Source organism: Echeneis naucrates, chromosome 14 (genome assembly GCF_900963305.1).
Source record: "Echeneis naucrates chromosome 14, fEcheNa1.1, whole genome shotgun sequence".
Taxonomy (NCBI): Eukaryota; Metazoa; Chordata; class Actinopteri; order Carangiformes; family Echeneidae; genus Echeneis; species Echeneis naucrates.
The window spans coordinates 10606512-10624334 of NC_042524.1; the positions used below are offsets into that span (position 1 = coordinate 10606512).

General features: G+C 41.5%; 1 protein-coding gene across 1 annotated transcript in view; it reads right to left on the minus strand.

The window, feature by feature from the left end:
- The window catches only part of LOC115054176 (cell adhesion molecule 2-like), a 178856-nt gene that overhangs the window by 42401 nt on the left and 118632 nt on the right, over positions 1-17823 (minus strand). Inside the window, exon 2 of the mRNA XM_029519243.1 lies at positions 1008-1157. Coding sequence (XP_029375103.1) covers positions 1008-1157 — 150 coding nt within the window. The remainder of the gene's footprint in view (positions 1-1007; positions 1158-17823) is intronic.

Genomic DNA, 17823 nt, shown 5'->3' on the forward strand with positions numbered 1-17823 from the left:
TTTAATTTCTACCGCACTGGACGTGCTAGAGGCAGTTTGAGCTAAATACAAGGGCACCACAGTGAAGGGCACCTGCACAGCAGGACGCAGGGCTGACATTGAAAGTGAATGAGCTGTTTTGGATGTTCAAACTTTAATTTCAAACTTTTAAGTATGCATTTTTTCAATTTGCACAGAAAGGCAGAGCTTTAAAATAGTATGCTCTTTTCCATGGATCGGATAAAACGCGCTCTGAGGTTTTCACTGATCATGTTTCTGCTTGGAATATAAATCAATGAGAAAGCCGCTGCTACAGTGGCCTGCTCCTCGTACCAGCAGTGATTTCAAAATGTGATCAATTTACACTTGCATGTGTCCATCCATTTCCTCCTCTCAACTATCCAAATAGGCACAATAGGCACGATAAGCACTCATCACTGACACTAAAGTAAAATGGACTGCGCACAAACACAAAGACTTTACCATCCAAAATTGCTCATTCCGGGGGACGCCCTCCACTGTGTATCCTGTGTCAGACAAGAGTTGCATAGAGATCTGACCGTATCTCTTTCACCAAGTGCTCTCCGGAACAGTGGGATTTCCTAGTGCGTATTTTTTGTGTCTGTGAGTGTGCATGTATGTATGCGTGCGAGTGTGTAGCGATTGGAGACAAAGTAAAACATAATAATAACCACATAATATTCATTCCCAGAAGAAGGTTTTAAAGGCTGCAGGAAAAACAGACATTAATGTGTGTGTCTGTGCTGTGAATACACTCCTGTGAAGGAAACTAGACACATGAAATGTGTGCAGCAGATGCTATGACATAAAAAAGATAGCCTATTCAAGTGACCACCATGGGGGAATATGGAAGGGGGTTCTTTCAGTTTGCCCTCCAACATGGAAAAAAAAAACAGCTCCCTCCGTGTGTGCGTTTGCCTCAGCTACCACAAACCGAACCCTGGAAATACTGCAGGATGGACTGCATCTGTCGTCCAACTGCTGCGGTCCATCAACGTCCAACTCACCTTTCTTGTCCCCGAAAAAGAGGGTCTGCTGTGCCGGGTTTGACCACTGGAGGGAGGTGTTGTCATTATACTCCACACGACAGGTCAGGTTTGCCGTCCCACCCTCTGTCACCGTCACATTCTGAACCAGAGGGTACTGACCACTGATGCCTGCAACACCACACATGACAGAACAGAGTTAGAGGAGATGAAGTTCCATCAAACAGAAACAGAAACAGATACAGAACTTGACAGATGGTTTGATTTTATTGTTAAATTTGATTACTTTCAATATTAAATGTGTTTAATACTATCAAATTCATTCTAACAGTGATCATACAAAATGAAGAACACTATTCTGTCACTGGAGGGACCAAACATCTCCCCCACACTGCAGGAGAAAGGGAAGGAATTTGTTTTTTGTCTTCTAGAAAACTTAACACCCTAATTACAAAGCAAATTTTCTTGTAGGATTGCCAGCCACTGCTGCGTGCTAAATTGGACCCTAGCATAGAAGAAACAGGGGGCATTTAGCCTTCAGCACCAACGCTGAAACCTCAGCTGCACAGGGTGTACCAATTAAAAGCCATTCTTCATGGACTTGTATGCTTGTGTAGATGTTGGTGTGAGTAATTCCAGCGTTGAATGAGGGAAACAGGGGGACACAAACGCGGCTGTGACTCTTTTTCACCCGCTAATCCGAGAGCTTCTTTTCAGCACCACGGACAGCTCAAGTTTGCAGCTGCTCAACGAAGAGCTCCATGAGGGTTTTCAGGACTTTGGACAGCTCACACATGTTGTATGTTGTATGTTGCGTGTTGTGTCGGCTCTTTTGTGTTTTGCTGCGTGTGAGATTGAGGCGGAGGTAGCAAGAAAGCAAATAAATAATAACAACCATAAATCTATTTCTGTCCTCATCCCCTGAGGACAGGTTTTAAAGACTGTGTGAATAAAGTCTTAGGTAAGAAAGCTTATTCATCCCCAGCTAACTCTCCCGTCTTAAACCAACAGTGCCGCAGGAGGGGATCATAAAGATAAATATAGAGGGGAAAAAGAAATAAGATACATTTTTAAAAAAGTGGGGGTTTTCAAACACAACAACTTTAAATTCCAAGTGGCTCTGACAAATAGCGGTCTGTCCAAATGCCATTAATGTATTCAGTCAACACTGTAATCATCGTCAGCTGCACTCGCCTTTTGCATTCTCTTGCTTTCTTTTGTCAATGGTCGCAAAGGAAAGGTAAATAAACCCCTAAAGTGCACTTGGCTGCAGAGTTAAGAGCCGAGACAAACTCCATCACAGAGAGACCCGAGGTGACGGACATGTTGAGAGGAGAGAAGATGAGGTGAAGGAGGCAAGGAGAATCAGAGAGAGGTAAGTCAAGGAGCACGGGTCATTTTCAGTGTTGATTAAGGCCTCCCGAGGTTAATCATGCATGCGAGAGATAGAGAGGGAAGAGAAGGGAAACGGAGGAAAAATGGATCGGCGCTATGGGAGGCTAGGAATATGTTTTATTCATGAAAGTTTTGCATGAGGCATGATCTGCCAACGATTTACCATTCTACTGCGCCTGTCCTTGCTCTCTTTATTACTTCCTCTCTTTAAATCACTTACTTTTTCTCATTTTTCTCACTCACACAGTTGGGCGACATACAGCCCAGTGTGATACATTTTATTTCTTTTGTGCTGGCCACAAAAGGAAGGTAATGGTTTACCACCATACTGAATACTAGCACTGAGGGTTTTTGAGTACAGTTCTGCACTGTATGACGCGGCAGACAATTTCAGTTCATTGCTTTTGTAGATGTATCACTGCAAAATCTTATCGAAGATGCAGACACTGGTGAGATCTTCTTACTTGTTTTATTGTCATCTCTTTGCTCATCTGCTAGTTTGTTCTCCAAATGACTGGCTTTTGACAAAGAAGAAAACATAAGATTTGAGCGATTTAATGGCTAGAAAGTTATGTACTTGGCTTTAGGCAATATTGGTGCTTCAAAAATATGTTTTATGTATCCAGCTATTGACTGAAGACTATGGACCAAGAAAGAATGCAACAAATTGCAATAGAATTTGATGTCTTTTACTGAGCGCTCCTTACAAAATCTATCATACTGTGGGCAGGCCTTTCTTCAAAGATTTCTGTACACTACAAGTGGCACACCTGAGACCATGTGTCCTTTTGTTGCTATAAATGTACATAAAAGACCAAAACAAAGTGTTTTTGCCCTTCTTTGTTTCTTCTTCAACTTCCCTCTTGTCTCCTGTGTTCCAAGTGCCTAAACAAAGTTACAGTGGTCTGGGGATCCCAAGCCTGCCACCGTATCTGCTGCTACACGTCCAGGGGGAATAAAAGGGCCAAAGGAGCATCAATGATGGTTATATTAGAACAATGCAGTGATCTGTGCACCTAATTGGCCAGTGGAGTAGGTTCTTGCATTCGCCCCTCTGGCCACCCAGACCTGATTTAAATGTATCTCCTGAGGGAAGGAGGCAGCTGTTCTCTCCTGATTTCCATGTCTAAATTTAGGTCCTCCCTTCATTCCGGCTCAACTCTTTCTCCTACTTTTCGTCTCTTGCTCGATCGTTTCCAGTTCACATCCATTCCACTCAATTCCCCTCTCTCTGCTCTCGCCCTCTCTCTGTCACGTTTCCTCCTTGCGTCGATCCCTGAAGGGTGGCATTTCCACTTTCTTTGTGTCTCGTTTTTATATTCTGCCTGTCTCTTCGTGCTCCCCCTGGTTTTTAAACACGTCTTGATCCTACCTCCTTTCTTGTGCTCAGGTGTCTCTGCCGCTGAAAGAGGGGTCAGTTTAATTGCCCTCCACTTTGACTGACACGGCGAGGGTAAGCCAGGTCAACAATGTCCTCATCTGTATGGCATGATGAAGTAATGACATAATGAAATTAGCTTTGCTTTATTTCCCTTGAATTGGATACATGTCGCCATAAATGGCAATAAATGGAGTAAAAGAGTAATGCAATTATTTAATGCAGGTTATAGCTGCCTCTAAACAAACGGGAAATCCTTATTTCCCTTTCGAGGAGCCAGATCACAGTTTCATGCTTTAACCGTCCACACAGCTGTCTCCCCAGTTGAACTGAAACTTAAGCTGTCATGGGTCCACTCAGTATCCTCCTTCCCCTGGTAGGAGCACTGGCTACTAATCAAGGCTGGCCACAAAGCTTCTGCACATTTGGATTTGTGCCTCCCTCTGCACAAAGCACCGCAACCACTAGTTCTCAAAATACTGGACTGCTACTTATCCCAAAAGTATATGCCTTGGCGGGCAGTGGGGATATTAACGGGACATAAAGGCGCATTCAGAGTACATGATGCCCTAGCAAACTACCAGACAAATAATACTCATAAGAGTATCCTGAATGATTCCTGTTTGCTCTCTGACATGACCTTTCAGGCAAGAGCAGCTGAGTCTACTAACCTTTCTTATTTAGGCATTCAAGAAGAAGAGAAAAAGAGAGAGATGCAGGCAGACAGACGGACAGCCTGGAGCTACTGACCTTTAAACCAGGACTGGAGCTCAACTGATTTATGATGTATGGCTGGGAATACAGGATTGCAAAATGGATAGGGGCAGTCCACAGTTTTGATTAGCCGAGTCACCTTTTAAGCCGTCTGAACATAGCTGATAAACCCAGATGTGGCACGACTGAGAATTTATATTTAATCCATAGTTCCAGTTTATTAAAGTTCTTATTTTCCGATTCTTACTTCCAACCAAAATTTCCAAGGCATTAAATACTCACCAATAATTTTATCTGGAAGTTAAATCTCAGTCTATGACTTAAGGACTCAAGATGTGAGTAATAATATGCTATTAAAGTTCAGAAGTTGAGTCAGGAAGTTGATCTAAGAGCAATGGTTGGTTTTTTTTTTTTGTTTGTTTGTTTGTTTTTTTGCAAGTCTCAGGGTATGCAGTAAATCTTAAAGTTATTCTTAAAGTTCTATTTTTTGAACTTCCAGATATATTGTTATTGATAGGAACAAAGCAATGCTTCTGTTGTACGACCAGATCGCAAGATTATTTGACCTGGACAAGAACAACAATACCTCATCAAAGAATATTTTATTATAATGTATCCTTCATTGAAGATGAAAAATGCATTATGAAGAGCATGATAACTAAGAGATACAAATTAGCACATGCAGTTACTGTGACACAATACAGACTTAGATACTCAGTGGGACTGGAAGAATGAGATGCAAAAGCCTTCATAGGACATGACACCTTTGCCATGACCAGTTAGTGTCTATAAAGTTACACAGGTGGCTACACAGCTGGGTGCACAAGCTTTTCAGACTGAGTGATACTCAGGGTGGCCTAGTGATTGGAGAGAGTGTTTACAAGGTCAAGAGTTCGATCAGTTCAAGAGCTGGTATGAATTCATCAGCCAGCCATGTATTCCTGTCACAGCGTCCTTCAGCAAGAAAAAATATCGCTGACCTTGTCACAATAAACTGTTGAAAATACAAATGTATTGTAACTTCCAGCAAGGGGATTTTCTGTTTTCTTTTTTTTTTTTTTTTCTGGGCAAGAACCAATTTTAGCAGGTAATATGGAAGACAAAATGCTGTTAGTAACTTCCGAGAACAGAAGCTAACATATCAAACAAGTGCATCATCACTCCCTGCCCACCCTCTGGGACTTTTCTTCCCACTGTGACAATTTTCACGCAAGCGCCTTTTTTTTTCCCCCCCAGGAAGATGTCACGCACACACACACACACATTCTTGTTTCTTTCTCCTTCCCTATGACCTCTTCTACACCTTTTACCAACTTACATCTTGAATCCATGTAGCATCGCAAATGCAATTTATCAACATTTCATAACGCCGTTACAACTGGCATGTAAAATGTGCTTCTTGTACTCACGTTGATATAAAATTGCATGTTCCTGTGAAAAATACTACTCGCCAGCGTGACAAAAATATATATCAGTCTCTTTAAATGAAAACGCATTGGAGGAGTAAAGCTGGATGTAATATATCTTATAAACCTTTTGAAGGCAGATGAGACTGTTAAGTCTGAAGTCTAAGTGTTAAGTCTGACTTAAAACATTGCAGCAGAGCTACCCATAAATTTTGGAGCTGTCATGTAGGTGTAAGTCATCTGTAGGAGAGGATATACTGCTGTGATGCAACAAATAAATACAATTAAATGCATTAACAAAATTTTCTTTCCACAACTTCCTTTCCTTCTTTACATAAGAGCCACAACAAAAGAAAATGATTTTCTGCAATGTTTTCAGGGTAACTCTGAAGTGTATTCTCGTAAGGAGAAGATGGCCTTTGACCTCGTCAGATTAGTGTTGATGTTGGTGGCATTTCAACTCCTGGTAATGTTAAGGAGGGTGATAATGAACCAAAGCCCTTTGTCTCAGCTCATGTTTTAATGGGGAGCAAAATGGAACCAAGGAGTGAATGTTTATCACAAACACACAGCGTCTCATGCATTGTTTCACTGTTGCTTTTCTGGTGCCTTTCTGTGCGGAGTTTGCATGTTCTCCTCGTGCTTTGCGTGGGTTGTTGAAATTGTCGGTAGGCCTGAGTGTGAGCGTGAGCGGTTGTTCGTCTCTGTCTGTCGGCCCTGCGATTGACTGGCGGCCATCTCAATGTGAACTGGGACTGTCTCCAGCACATGGATACGTGGTAGAATATGAATGAATGAACGATTGTTGCTTTTCTCATTATGGCCATATGAAGCCACTTTATTTATAGCACCCATTTGAAAACAACAATCGCTGACCAAAGTACTTTAAAGAAAGATGGTATAGTAGCTTGTGTGACTGATTATTGTAATAAATTAAAAGCCCATGAATGTGTGGGTGGAGGATATAAGTAATTGAACAAAAGCATATTGGCTTTAAAGCATGGGTTACACATCCACTTTTGTATAGATAATGAGTAAAAACCGAAAAAAAAAAAAACAAAAACGACAATGCCAACATGCTTCAAATAATAATAATAAAATAAGATTTATAGTAATTAATCAAGTTAGGGCAAGCAACAACAAGGCTACACCTCTGGATTTCCACTGGTTCAAAGATGTAACCTGGTCTGCTTAAAAAATAAAATAAAAATAAAATTTTAAAATCGATTCTGTACCTCAGTGGCAACAAGTGAAGAGAGACCACTAAGAGGGAGATATGGTCACTCTGCTTGCTACTGTGAGTCATCCACCTAGAGGAGACCAGCTAGATAGTGTTTTGAAACAGCTGCACAGAAGATAAGCCTGACTGACTGGTTCCTGCTTAAAAGGGAATTGCAATAATCCAGTCAAGAGGAAATAAAAGCTTGAACTATAGTCTAAAAATCACACAAACACAATGATCTAAGGTATGCTGATTTGTTTATCAAACCCAGAATCAAGGGTAACACAGATTTGGTGCTCAGGAGTTGACATTTGATGAGAGTGGCCCAAAGGTATTGATTGTGACTGTGGTGCATTTTGCAGGGCTGAAGAATGAGACCCCAATTTTATTTTGGTTTAGCTGGATCAGGTAAAGTGTGGCAGCGAAGTGGTAAGCACTGTTGGGTACGGTTCCCGGCCTGGCGCCTTTCTGCATGGAGTTTGCATGTTCTCCCCGTGCCTGTGTGGGTTTCCGCCCGGTACTCCAGTTTCCTCCCACCATCCAAAGACATCATGTTTGGGCTAACTGGTGACTCTAAATTGTCTGTAGGTCTGAGTGTGAGTGTGAGTGGTTGTTGGTCTCTGTCTGTCACTGTGTGTTGGCCCTTTGATGGACTGGTGACCTGTCCAGGGTGACCCCGCCCTCACCCAGTGGGAGCTGGGATTGGCTCCAGTACCTACAGTGACCTGTCAACAGATAACCTGTAGAAGATGAATGAATGAATGAATGGATCAGCTAAAAGACACCGGGTAATGTGGGTTGTTGTCTGAGTAACAATGGCACGGGAACTGAATTTTCTAAAGATAGAAATCATAAAGAGGAAAAATGAAAAAGGGCCTAACGTGGAGCTTTATGGTCCTCCACAGGATGTGGATGCAGAGGAAGAGGGTGTGTTATCAGTCTGATCAGAATCGGATCTGTCTTGAAGGCAGGAGGCAAACTGCTGTGTGGAAGGCAGCAGAGAGAGCTAATATAATTAAAATAGTTTGATTTCCTGCAACTAAAGACAAGAACAATTCAATCTTTCACCCTCAGGACAGCAGACTGTGCCAAATGGTGCATCCTGAAACCGGCAAAAAATTTATCCAGGATGCTGAATAATTTTGAAGAAGTATGAATAAGGAGAAAATAATTTTTCCATAAATCTCAGAGGGGGTATGAAGACATGCTTCAAGCAAAGTGGCGATTGAAAAGAATGCTAGTTGATATACTTATTATGCTAATATAAAATAGTAATTGTAATAATAATACATGAATAATAAGTATAGTAATGGCATATGTACTTGTATTCAATAAATATCTAATAGATATATATTAGAATAAAGAATCTGAGGAAATATATAAACATATTTGATGTTACTTCAGTTCAGTTTGTGTCAGGAGGGTTCAGTATTGGAAGTAAAGCTAAATGAAATCTCTATTGCAACTGGTGCAAAAAAAAAAAAAAACAAAACGCATATGTGGCAGCATACATACACAATGAATAAATATACATGTCATTTATATTCAATTCATAGACATCATGCGGGAGGAATTGGTAATAATGCGTGATGGGACATTTTAAGTTTTGTAATCTTGAATAAACGGATGGTCTCTATGGTTCAGAAATACTTACGTTCACATATAAATCACATTATTACTATGCAAATGGTCATACACTCTGTTACGCTTTGTGAGTCGGTTTGAGTTCTTATAACAGAAGGAATGAAATGTTCTGTTTGTCTGCTTTGTTCCATTTGTGTTTTTGAGTGAACTGTGTGTTAATTTTCATGTTTTGCGAGTTTGTGTGCGTTTGTGTGCGTGCGTGCACGTGCACAGGCACATTTCTAATCTGAGCTCGCTCTTCTGACAGTGATAAGATTCCTGCTGTGAGCAAATTGAATGCAACCCCTGCAGAGGGTGGCACTACCTTTGTATTCAGTGCTCGCGTACAACCACCTCAGGACAGTCATTTCTGATCTGGAGATATGAAATTAATTATCCAGCACCAGAGAAGCTGGCTACGCCGGTGTTGTTGTCATTTACATACAGTAATTAGACCGGGCAGCTGTTGGTGCCGCCATCACAAATCTGACGTCCAACTCAACCCCAGGAGTCAGATCAACAAAATATCACCTGCTTTTCTCCACGGTGGTATGAGGTGCTCTTTAAGCTTGGTGTGCTGACAAAGGATAGTTTGGTAGCAACCCCAAGCTGTCAGAGGGGACAGCGGATTCTTCTTGGCTTGTTTTTGAGGTGGGGGGGCGTGTTTCTGCTGGCATCTGGGGTGTGAAAAGTGTTAGCAGACATTGTTAGGGTGCTGACAAAGCATCCAGGAAAGAAATTCTCCTATGATAGCACCTTCTTGTGTGCACAAAGCATCGGAGCGAGCACACATGGCAGACCACATATCGGTTTCACTCTCTTTACTCTTTCTTTTCCTTTCCTTTATTGCTGAAGAAAAACTGCCATGGCTGAACTTTTGTTCAATGTTTCTTCTCAGAAACCAATTCTTTATATCATCACTTATAAAAACCCACACAGTAATTTCAAATTGGTGACCACACATGTTCCCAGACGCCATTATCATTTGTGCTGTATTCCTGCCCTTGATTCAGCCACATCAATTTAAAGGGCAGAGATATAAACCTCTGCCCATTCTCTGTGTGTAAGCTGACTGTGTTCATGCTCGCTCAGTCCAAAATGACCAGGGATCTCACTATCCTATCTGAGCCAAGGGCAAGCATCTCATGGTTTTATGACAGAGGTAAACCTGGCCTTCATAAATACTTCATACGCTGTTTTCTTCCAGCTGGCAAAAGCGGGCAGACGAAGCTGAGAGCAGAGTTAAGGGAAGGTAAGGCCAGAAGTACACATTTTGACGGATAAGTGAAAGCGAGGAAAGCAGGAATGAAATCCAGGACTGATGAAAGCGGATGAACAAAAGAACAAATTTTCAAACGCTTCCCTCTCACCAAAGAGGACTTGTTTCTCAAACAATTGCAGATGTTGAGGAGGCATGCAAGCTTTTGAATCACGTTGCCCTGATTTATGCATAAAATGTAAACATTTCTCTGCGTGCTTGTGTTTACTTCTTCGTACATAATTACTTCTGAGTCTGCTTGCCATAAGCGTAGATAGAGTGTGGGTTTTGTGTTACTGATGAGCAGTGCGTTATACATTCGATGTTATTTTCAGGTCAACCTCTCTAGAAATAACAAAATCTTGGCCTCATCTTTTCTATTTCAGGTGTAACAAGTACACAGAAAGCTAGAATTTGGCTACATGAAGTATATGTAGCTTTAAATAATCTGCTCTATTACCTGCTTAAATGTGAAGCCAACTGCTGGCAATGTAATATAAGCAGCCATCCATATGCTTGAAGGCTTAGTATGTTTTTGCAATGTAAATATCAGAAAAGTACAACCGTGGCTATTGAAAGATTGTCAAGCTGATGTGGAGGTGAAATGCGCTTGACTTCTTTTTATCACAGAAATCTATTCATTTCTTCTGCTACGGGGTGAGGCAAGGATGATCTCAGACTATGCTGGTATTCACAAGGGAAATCACACTAATCATCGCTGCCACCAAAACCTCCCAAATTCCCCAAATCAACATGACACAGTCTGATTTTCTAATGTGTGGTGATGTGTTGACAGATAGTGTTCATTTAGGGAGGAACGGGGGAAATGCTTCTTGCCCCAAGGGGGATGTGCAAGATTCAGTGAGCAGAAAGTGCGACTTTTAAAAACAGCTCTTATCATTTGGCTTGCGTGTCAGACTCACTCTGCTGCTATGCTCTTTTACCACAACTTCCAGTCAGGGCCCATAGTGGCAGGTTTGACACTGAAGATCTCCGCACAAAGCCGAGCTCAGACTGGTCCAACCCAGCAAAATCACATCTGAGCGCAAAATGTGTGACAAAAGGCAAGCGTGTGGCCTGCGTATTTTACCCTACCCCTTTTTGTAAACTGGCATTAGCCAGTGGAAATACAGGCGCAGAGTTTTTCAAACTGTGGAAGATGTGAAGTGGAGCTGCTGCAGTTCAGACATCACTAATAGTCTGATGTGATTAAACTATGCCATGAATTCTCTCAGTAGAAGTGATGCTTATTCATTCTGGCTTCGTGTCATTGCAGTTTTAAGTTGTCTTCAGGATCAGATTGAACGATGGACAAGTTTCTGTACATTCATGTCATTGTTGCATACAGGAACGGCACATGATGACCAACAACAACTTGACTTTGACTTGACTTTGCCATGTGGAGGGCCCTCTGTGTCTGTCTTTCACTGTATTTTCAGATATATAACTTCACTGTGTAACACAAGTCCATGAAACATTATGCTAATTTACCTTATTTAAGAAATTTAAATTTCTTAACATTTTTCAAGACAGTTGAAAGTGCACACTTACACTGTGTGCCTTAGCATGTTATATTTAACAAGATCCTTTTCCATGCTCGTTTGCATCACTATCAGTGATGTCATTACGTTGTCACATTTTCTAAAAATAACTCAGATTTAATAAGAGGAGAAGTGAGACTGTGTTGTGAGGAGCAGGCAGGGTTTTAAGACAATCAACGACGACCAAAATCTATTATTCTTCAGCGGGCTGGATATAGAATTTCCAAACCTTATTTCAACACTTGAAAACTGTGAATATTTGGTTTGCTGGTTGAGTGTTTGTACAAAAGGAACTATTTAATCACAGCAGACCAGTGGTATCCACTAATCTGCCCGATAAATGCCACTGTTTTTAAATATGGTCCCCAGGAAAAAACACATGGGAGAGAAGTCAAGAGCCCTCATGAATGCTAAACAATGAAAGCATCAAGTCTACTGACTGAACCGCTGCTGGAGTCTTGATTCTACTAAACAAACTTGCTGAAAGATTTTCTGAACTGAATTGAATTTGGGCCATTCATATTTATCCATTTATTGTTTTTTACGTGTCACTTTGCATTTCAGCACATATAGTTTCATAGCTTCCATTTCATTTACAGGTTTGAGCTAGATTTTGATTATTGATTTATTTCAGAATCTCTTTCACACCATCTCACAATATTGGTATCTGGCACGTTGCTTCAGGTTGCTTCATCTGTCTGTGGTGTGACACCTATATGATCATGCTACTTATTATGACATAACTGCTCAGTAAGTGACTATTCGAGAGCTGTGCCACGGGAATCATTATCCAAAGACGGTAGCTAAACAGAGGGAGATTATAGTCGTTGACTAAATTCTTAGTTTTTGAGAGGCATATTTACTGAAGCGCACAGCTGAATATAATCAGGTTATCGCCTCTCAAATAAACACTTCATAATCCATCCTTCAGTTACTTTCTGTCATCTCGGAGACAGAGCGTGAGGGAGAAGATTATGATCACTGTAATTTACTGCCATCTCTCCAATGTCCCCCTGATGGTAAAGGGCAATGAAACACAATTAAATTCTGGAATATTCATCTTATGGGACTTTGCCCTTCAGTGTTCGTAAGTTTAAATGATTTAATAGCAAGTGTTGAAGAAAAACAAACCAAAACACAAAAAAAAAACTTAAACTATGCTATAAGTTTAAAAGCAGAAAACATATTTTGATCCAAAGCAAAATCATGTTCTCGGCTGGGAAATGACAAAAACAGTACGCAGTTCATTTCAGTATGTTTTAGTAAACACACTGAAATGCCATTTAAACAAAAGAGCACATTTGAAAGCAGAGATGAAATTTGAAATTACTGTGACAAAAATCCTTAAAATTTCCCCCCCTGACCTTTTACTACACGCACCGGTGGAAGCAAGCAGCAACAGAAAAAAGGATGACTACAGTACAAGCAAGCAAACTAAAACATCAGCCAATGAGAAAGTAAGAGTTGGAGCCACTACTCTGATGTCAGACGGAGGCACAGCGGGGGTAAAAACACAGCCACAACTCACCTCGAACTTTGCCTTTTGAAGCCATCACTGGAATCCCCAAGTAGACAAGAGGGGTTGGATGGACAGCAAGAGAAGGCAGATGCCAGAGAAGAGAAAGGAGAGGGAACAAAGACAGAAGACAGAGCAGCTGATTAGAAAGGTGAAGGAAGAACAGTGTACCTCTGTGTGTCGCATGAACGGAGAGCCAGCATACTCTTTATCTTCTATGTCAATCACGGGTGCTCAAACGCTCTGATCGTTCAACCCTGAAAGATTGTCCTGATTTGGCTCATCAGCAAATTGAGACCTCACAGCATTGCACCTTTTAATTAGTCATGTCACATCACCTGGATCAGAAAAGGAAGCTCGTTGCTTTCCGGGCATACTGTAGATATCATATGGTTCATTAGCGAATGCTGTGCTTCATTTGGTTTCTTATAGGAAGGCCGAGGCTAGTATAGCTGGTGCTTATATGGCGTCTGCGCTATGAGAACATAGAGGAAGCACTGATTTGTGCCTGTGTGTGTTTGTGTTTTTGTGCGTGCAGCTCCAGAGAGACTACAGTGGTGAATCTGTCATCATATCGTACGAGCTTGTGAAGGACAGCGCCGCGATCAGTGCAGAGATGGACAGAGAATGAGCCCTGATGTGGGAGGGTTCAGTGAGCAGCGTAGTGGAAACATAGGAAGCTAGAAAGCCACGTATGAAAAGAAAAGAGAGAAGCGCAACACAAGGGGCCTGACCGACAACATGAACGTCACCAGCCGAGGCGAGTAAACAACAGGGATTGTCTACGTGTGCTTGCGTCTGTGTATTTGCGTGTGCATCCCAAGGGAACGACTCTCACGCTTCACACACTATGCCAAATTGATGGATCTATTGGAATGCCTCTAGTGAGCCTGAAATGAGAGAAGAAGAACAAAGAGAATCTAACTGCTGGTGCAGGAGTCTGCTGGTTAGAAAAAAATTGTTGTGCTTTCTTTTTGAATACAGATTCACCACCTGTACACAACAAATCCAGAATTTTCCAACGCTGTTCGTCAGCAGAATGCAAATTGATTTCAAACTATTGGCAGGTTAAGTTATCCTAAAAGAGTAGCGATAGAAACCAGGCGCTAAACAGTCTGACCACTCACATATGCAATATTTGTTTATATTTGAGCGCCATTAAAACCTGATAGCCAATTTTCAGCAGCTGATGGAGATCATTATGTTTTCTGAGTACGATTTCCCAGCTTGCCAGCGTGTAGGATAGATACGGTGATGTGAGAGTGCCAGACAGAGAAATGGATCATTTCTTGTGATTTGCAGTCTTCAAACCTAATTTACAGAGATTTTTTTGCTCTGCAGCACATTCAGAGGCAGATCACACAAAAACAAAAAAGCCAAGATGATCATATAAGAAAGCAAAGTCATGTTAGCAGAAAGACACGCACGCACGCACGCACACACGCACGGGCAGCAGGTGGACATTTCACACCTTGCTGCTGTGTCACTGCATATGAGGAAGAGCGACCGACGGGAAAGCAGGGCAGCAAGTGTCATGTCTCTGCCAACACTTCTTTCTACATGAGACTGATGGCTTTGTGAAATATTCCCTAAGCAAAGTCTGACCCTGCTCCACTCCTGCCTTTCATCCCCACTGTCAAGGTATGAGTTTCCTGTCAGAGCTGTGACTGTGTGATCTCTCCCAGTCAAACCGCATGGAAAAAAAACCAAAACAAAACAAAACAAGAAAGAGCGACGAATGCCAGACAAAAAAAATAAAAAATAAATCAATTACACAACGTCCACCTTTCACCATGCTCCTAATTGGACAGAAGAATAAGAAAATGGCACCTGAATGGAATCAAATCTTCTTATATGCTACATATTTATTGCTGTATTTTCAACCAACACTTGTTGCAGGGTTTCTTTTTCCTCCACTCTGTTGCTGTTGGCTATATGACCAGGTGTGTGAAATGCTAAAATCAAATATTGTTATAGATCCTTGTCCTTTAAAAAGCCACAATCTGGAGGTGAAAGCCCACTGACACCTCCAGGAGACAACTGAGCTGAAAGTGAGCTGAGTGAAGTTTGATCTCTCCTGCAGGTTGAAAATAGCCCCATTGCAGAATTTGAACTGTATTGTCGCCTACACACTGTATGTGTGCATTTTATTTATAGTAACTGAGTCCTTCTCTTTATTTTAGGTGGAAGAGTAAATTTGTGATATGAACATAAAAATGCATGTAAGCCAATGTTTTATCTAAAATGGCGCTCGGAGCTATTGGTCTCGGTGTTGTGTAAACACACACGTCTCTAACAGAGAGAAAAGTGAGTGAGTGCACGGTGGTTAAAGAGAAAAGCTGAGTTGGGAGCAGGTTGTTCTCTGTCTCTGTAACCGTCAGCGGGAAGCCGTCATAAATAAACTGTGGCAGTTCATACACAGCCTGCCTACTTTGACACACACTCCCTTGGGGGTATAAGTCTCTAGAGAGGACATGTGTTGTGTTGTAGTATCCTTCCTGTTTTCCGCTACATTTTCCCTTTTCCGCTCTTTTCCCTTCAACTCATGCTCATTCAGGATTTAGTCTCACCTGCGTCTTTCATATTCACTCTTCCTTCGTGTTAACTCTTTCCTTCCCTGGGCCTTTCGTTCCCCCATCTGTATTTCCTTCTCCCCTCGGGCTACTTCCTTCACAGTGGCAGATATATTCAACGTCTGACATGCAGTGAAAAGCCTATGGAGATCGATGTGTGCAGCGTGGCACTCTGAGCTGTCACATGGCATGATGGAGAGTTTAGCTTATCTTCCGTACAGCAGCAGCTGTTTTGCCGTATGTTAAGATGTACTCCGGGCCTTTGGAATCCCACCAATATTCCACCGGTGAGCAGATTGCTGTAAAACCTTAACATACTCTTTGTCACCTTATGACTTGGCTGTACGTGGAGCCATCAATCCACACATGCACATGAGCATAAAAACACCCGGTGGAGGGAAAAAAAAAAAAAAAAATTATGACACATATTCATGGCAATCCCCCACACACATATTTGCGGCTATTTTGATTTTCAAGAGAATCATCAACATAAAAATAGCTCTGAATGAACACAAGCAAATGCATTTAAATCTTATTTGATTTAGCCACAAATGTATTTAAATCTTATTTGATTTAGCACAGCTTTTGCTAAGGGCCGCAATTCATCTCAGGGTAATAAAGGAGATGGTAAACAGTGTTAATAGATGGAATCAAGCATACTTAACTCAGCTTATTGCCACCATACTGCCTGCTTTATTAGATCTGTCTACCACGTCCTTGTTTTCTCACATTACAGGGAGGCACACATCTGTTGGTTTTGTCATTTAATCTAGCATATTGAATTCCACTTCCTTAACATAATTATAGATACATACCCTGTCTGTGGTAGAATCATCTGCTCATAACGTCTGAACGCCCGCAAAACATGCACAAACACACACACACACACACACACACAAAGTGATGATCTAACACGCACGCAACACGTTAAATTTCATCCTCTCCAATAAGGCCTACAGTAGTTTATAATTTCATGAAAAACGCTTTACAGATTTTTCTGCCATGCTGAAAATAGCCCGATCTGATCGAGTGATTCACCATCAACAGACCATGTCTGAATGGCCCTGGGCAATCCGGACCCCGAAGACCTATCATGTAGCATTCTGTTTTCTTTGCAACAGCGTCGTGATCAAACATAGTCGAAGTTCATGGGCAACAATAATACTAATAAAAATCTATATCTTCTGCAAAAACATGTTTTCAACAACATGCAAGCACTGCAGTGGAGCCTGTTGTTAATTAAATGCTCTGTAATAGGGATTTGGGGATTTTGAGTTGTTTCTTTATTTTGATGGAGGTCAAGAACTAAGAATGTTTGAAGCAATTACGATATAACCGGATGAAAGGCCCGAAATGTTTAACTTGATCCAGCACAATAATGGTGGCTCTGCTGGGATGAGGTGACTATGGACTGGAGGCAATATGCAAAGATCATGACTCCAGGGATCGGCAGTTCACTGCTGATTGTTGGGCACCCTTCAGCCAAACACAGCGAACACAAAGGGGCTCCTGATGGATCACGACTATAAGGTAACTGTTGACATGCTGCTGTGGATGAAGCGGAGCAACACAGACCCACCAGCTCATTTGCAAACATGTTTATGGACATGAAGGGAGCAGCGTAAAGCTGGTGTCCCATTATACATAGATCCCACTATTAGATTTAAGCATTTCCTTGCTTGAGTTGGTTCATAGTCAGTGATAAATGATGGTGCGTCCAGCAGAGACATCAACACAACAGAAAAGGCATTAACCCACCAACTATGAAAGTTGAATCACTGACACTGTAGGATCACCGTTGCTATGGTTATTCGCAGACAAGAATATGCTTACAAAGCAGGGCGATTTATTTAGAGTAGTGATGCATTTAGATGCATTAAGAATACTGCTGGCCACAACTACAGTATCTGCTGTGAGAAAGATTTCGTGTGGACATTTGCCATATAATTAGAAGCAGTTTAATTCAGTGGTATGTGAAACAGATGTTCTTATTTATAGTGGGCTTAAGTTAGGTTTTTACAGCAAGATTAAAATGGAAAGCTATAGATTAATTACGCATACATAATGGACTGGAAATTCAAAAGAAGGCATCTGTCATCCATTTAAGTCTTGCATTAATCTTGGCTCTGGTTCTTCAGACAAATACAGTTTACAACAGAACGGACTTCTGTGTTCTGTGGGTACATTAGTATTATATCAGGAGAAGGCCTC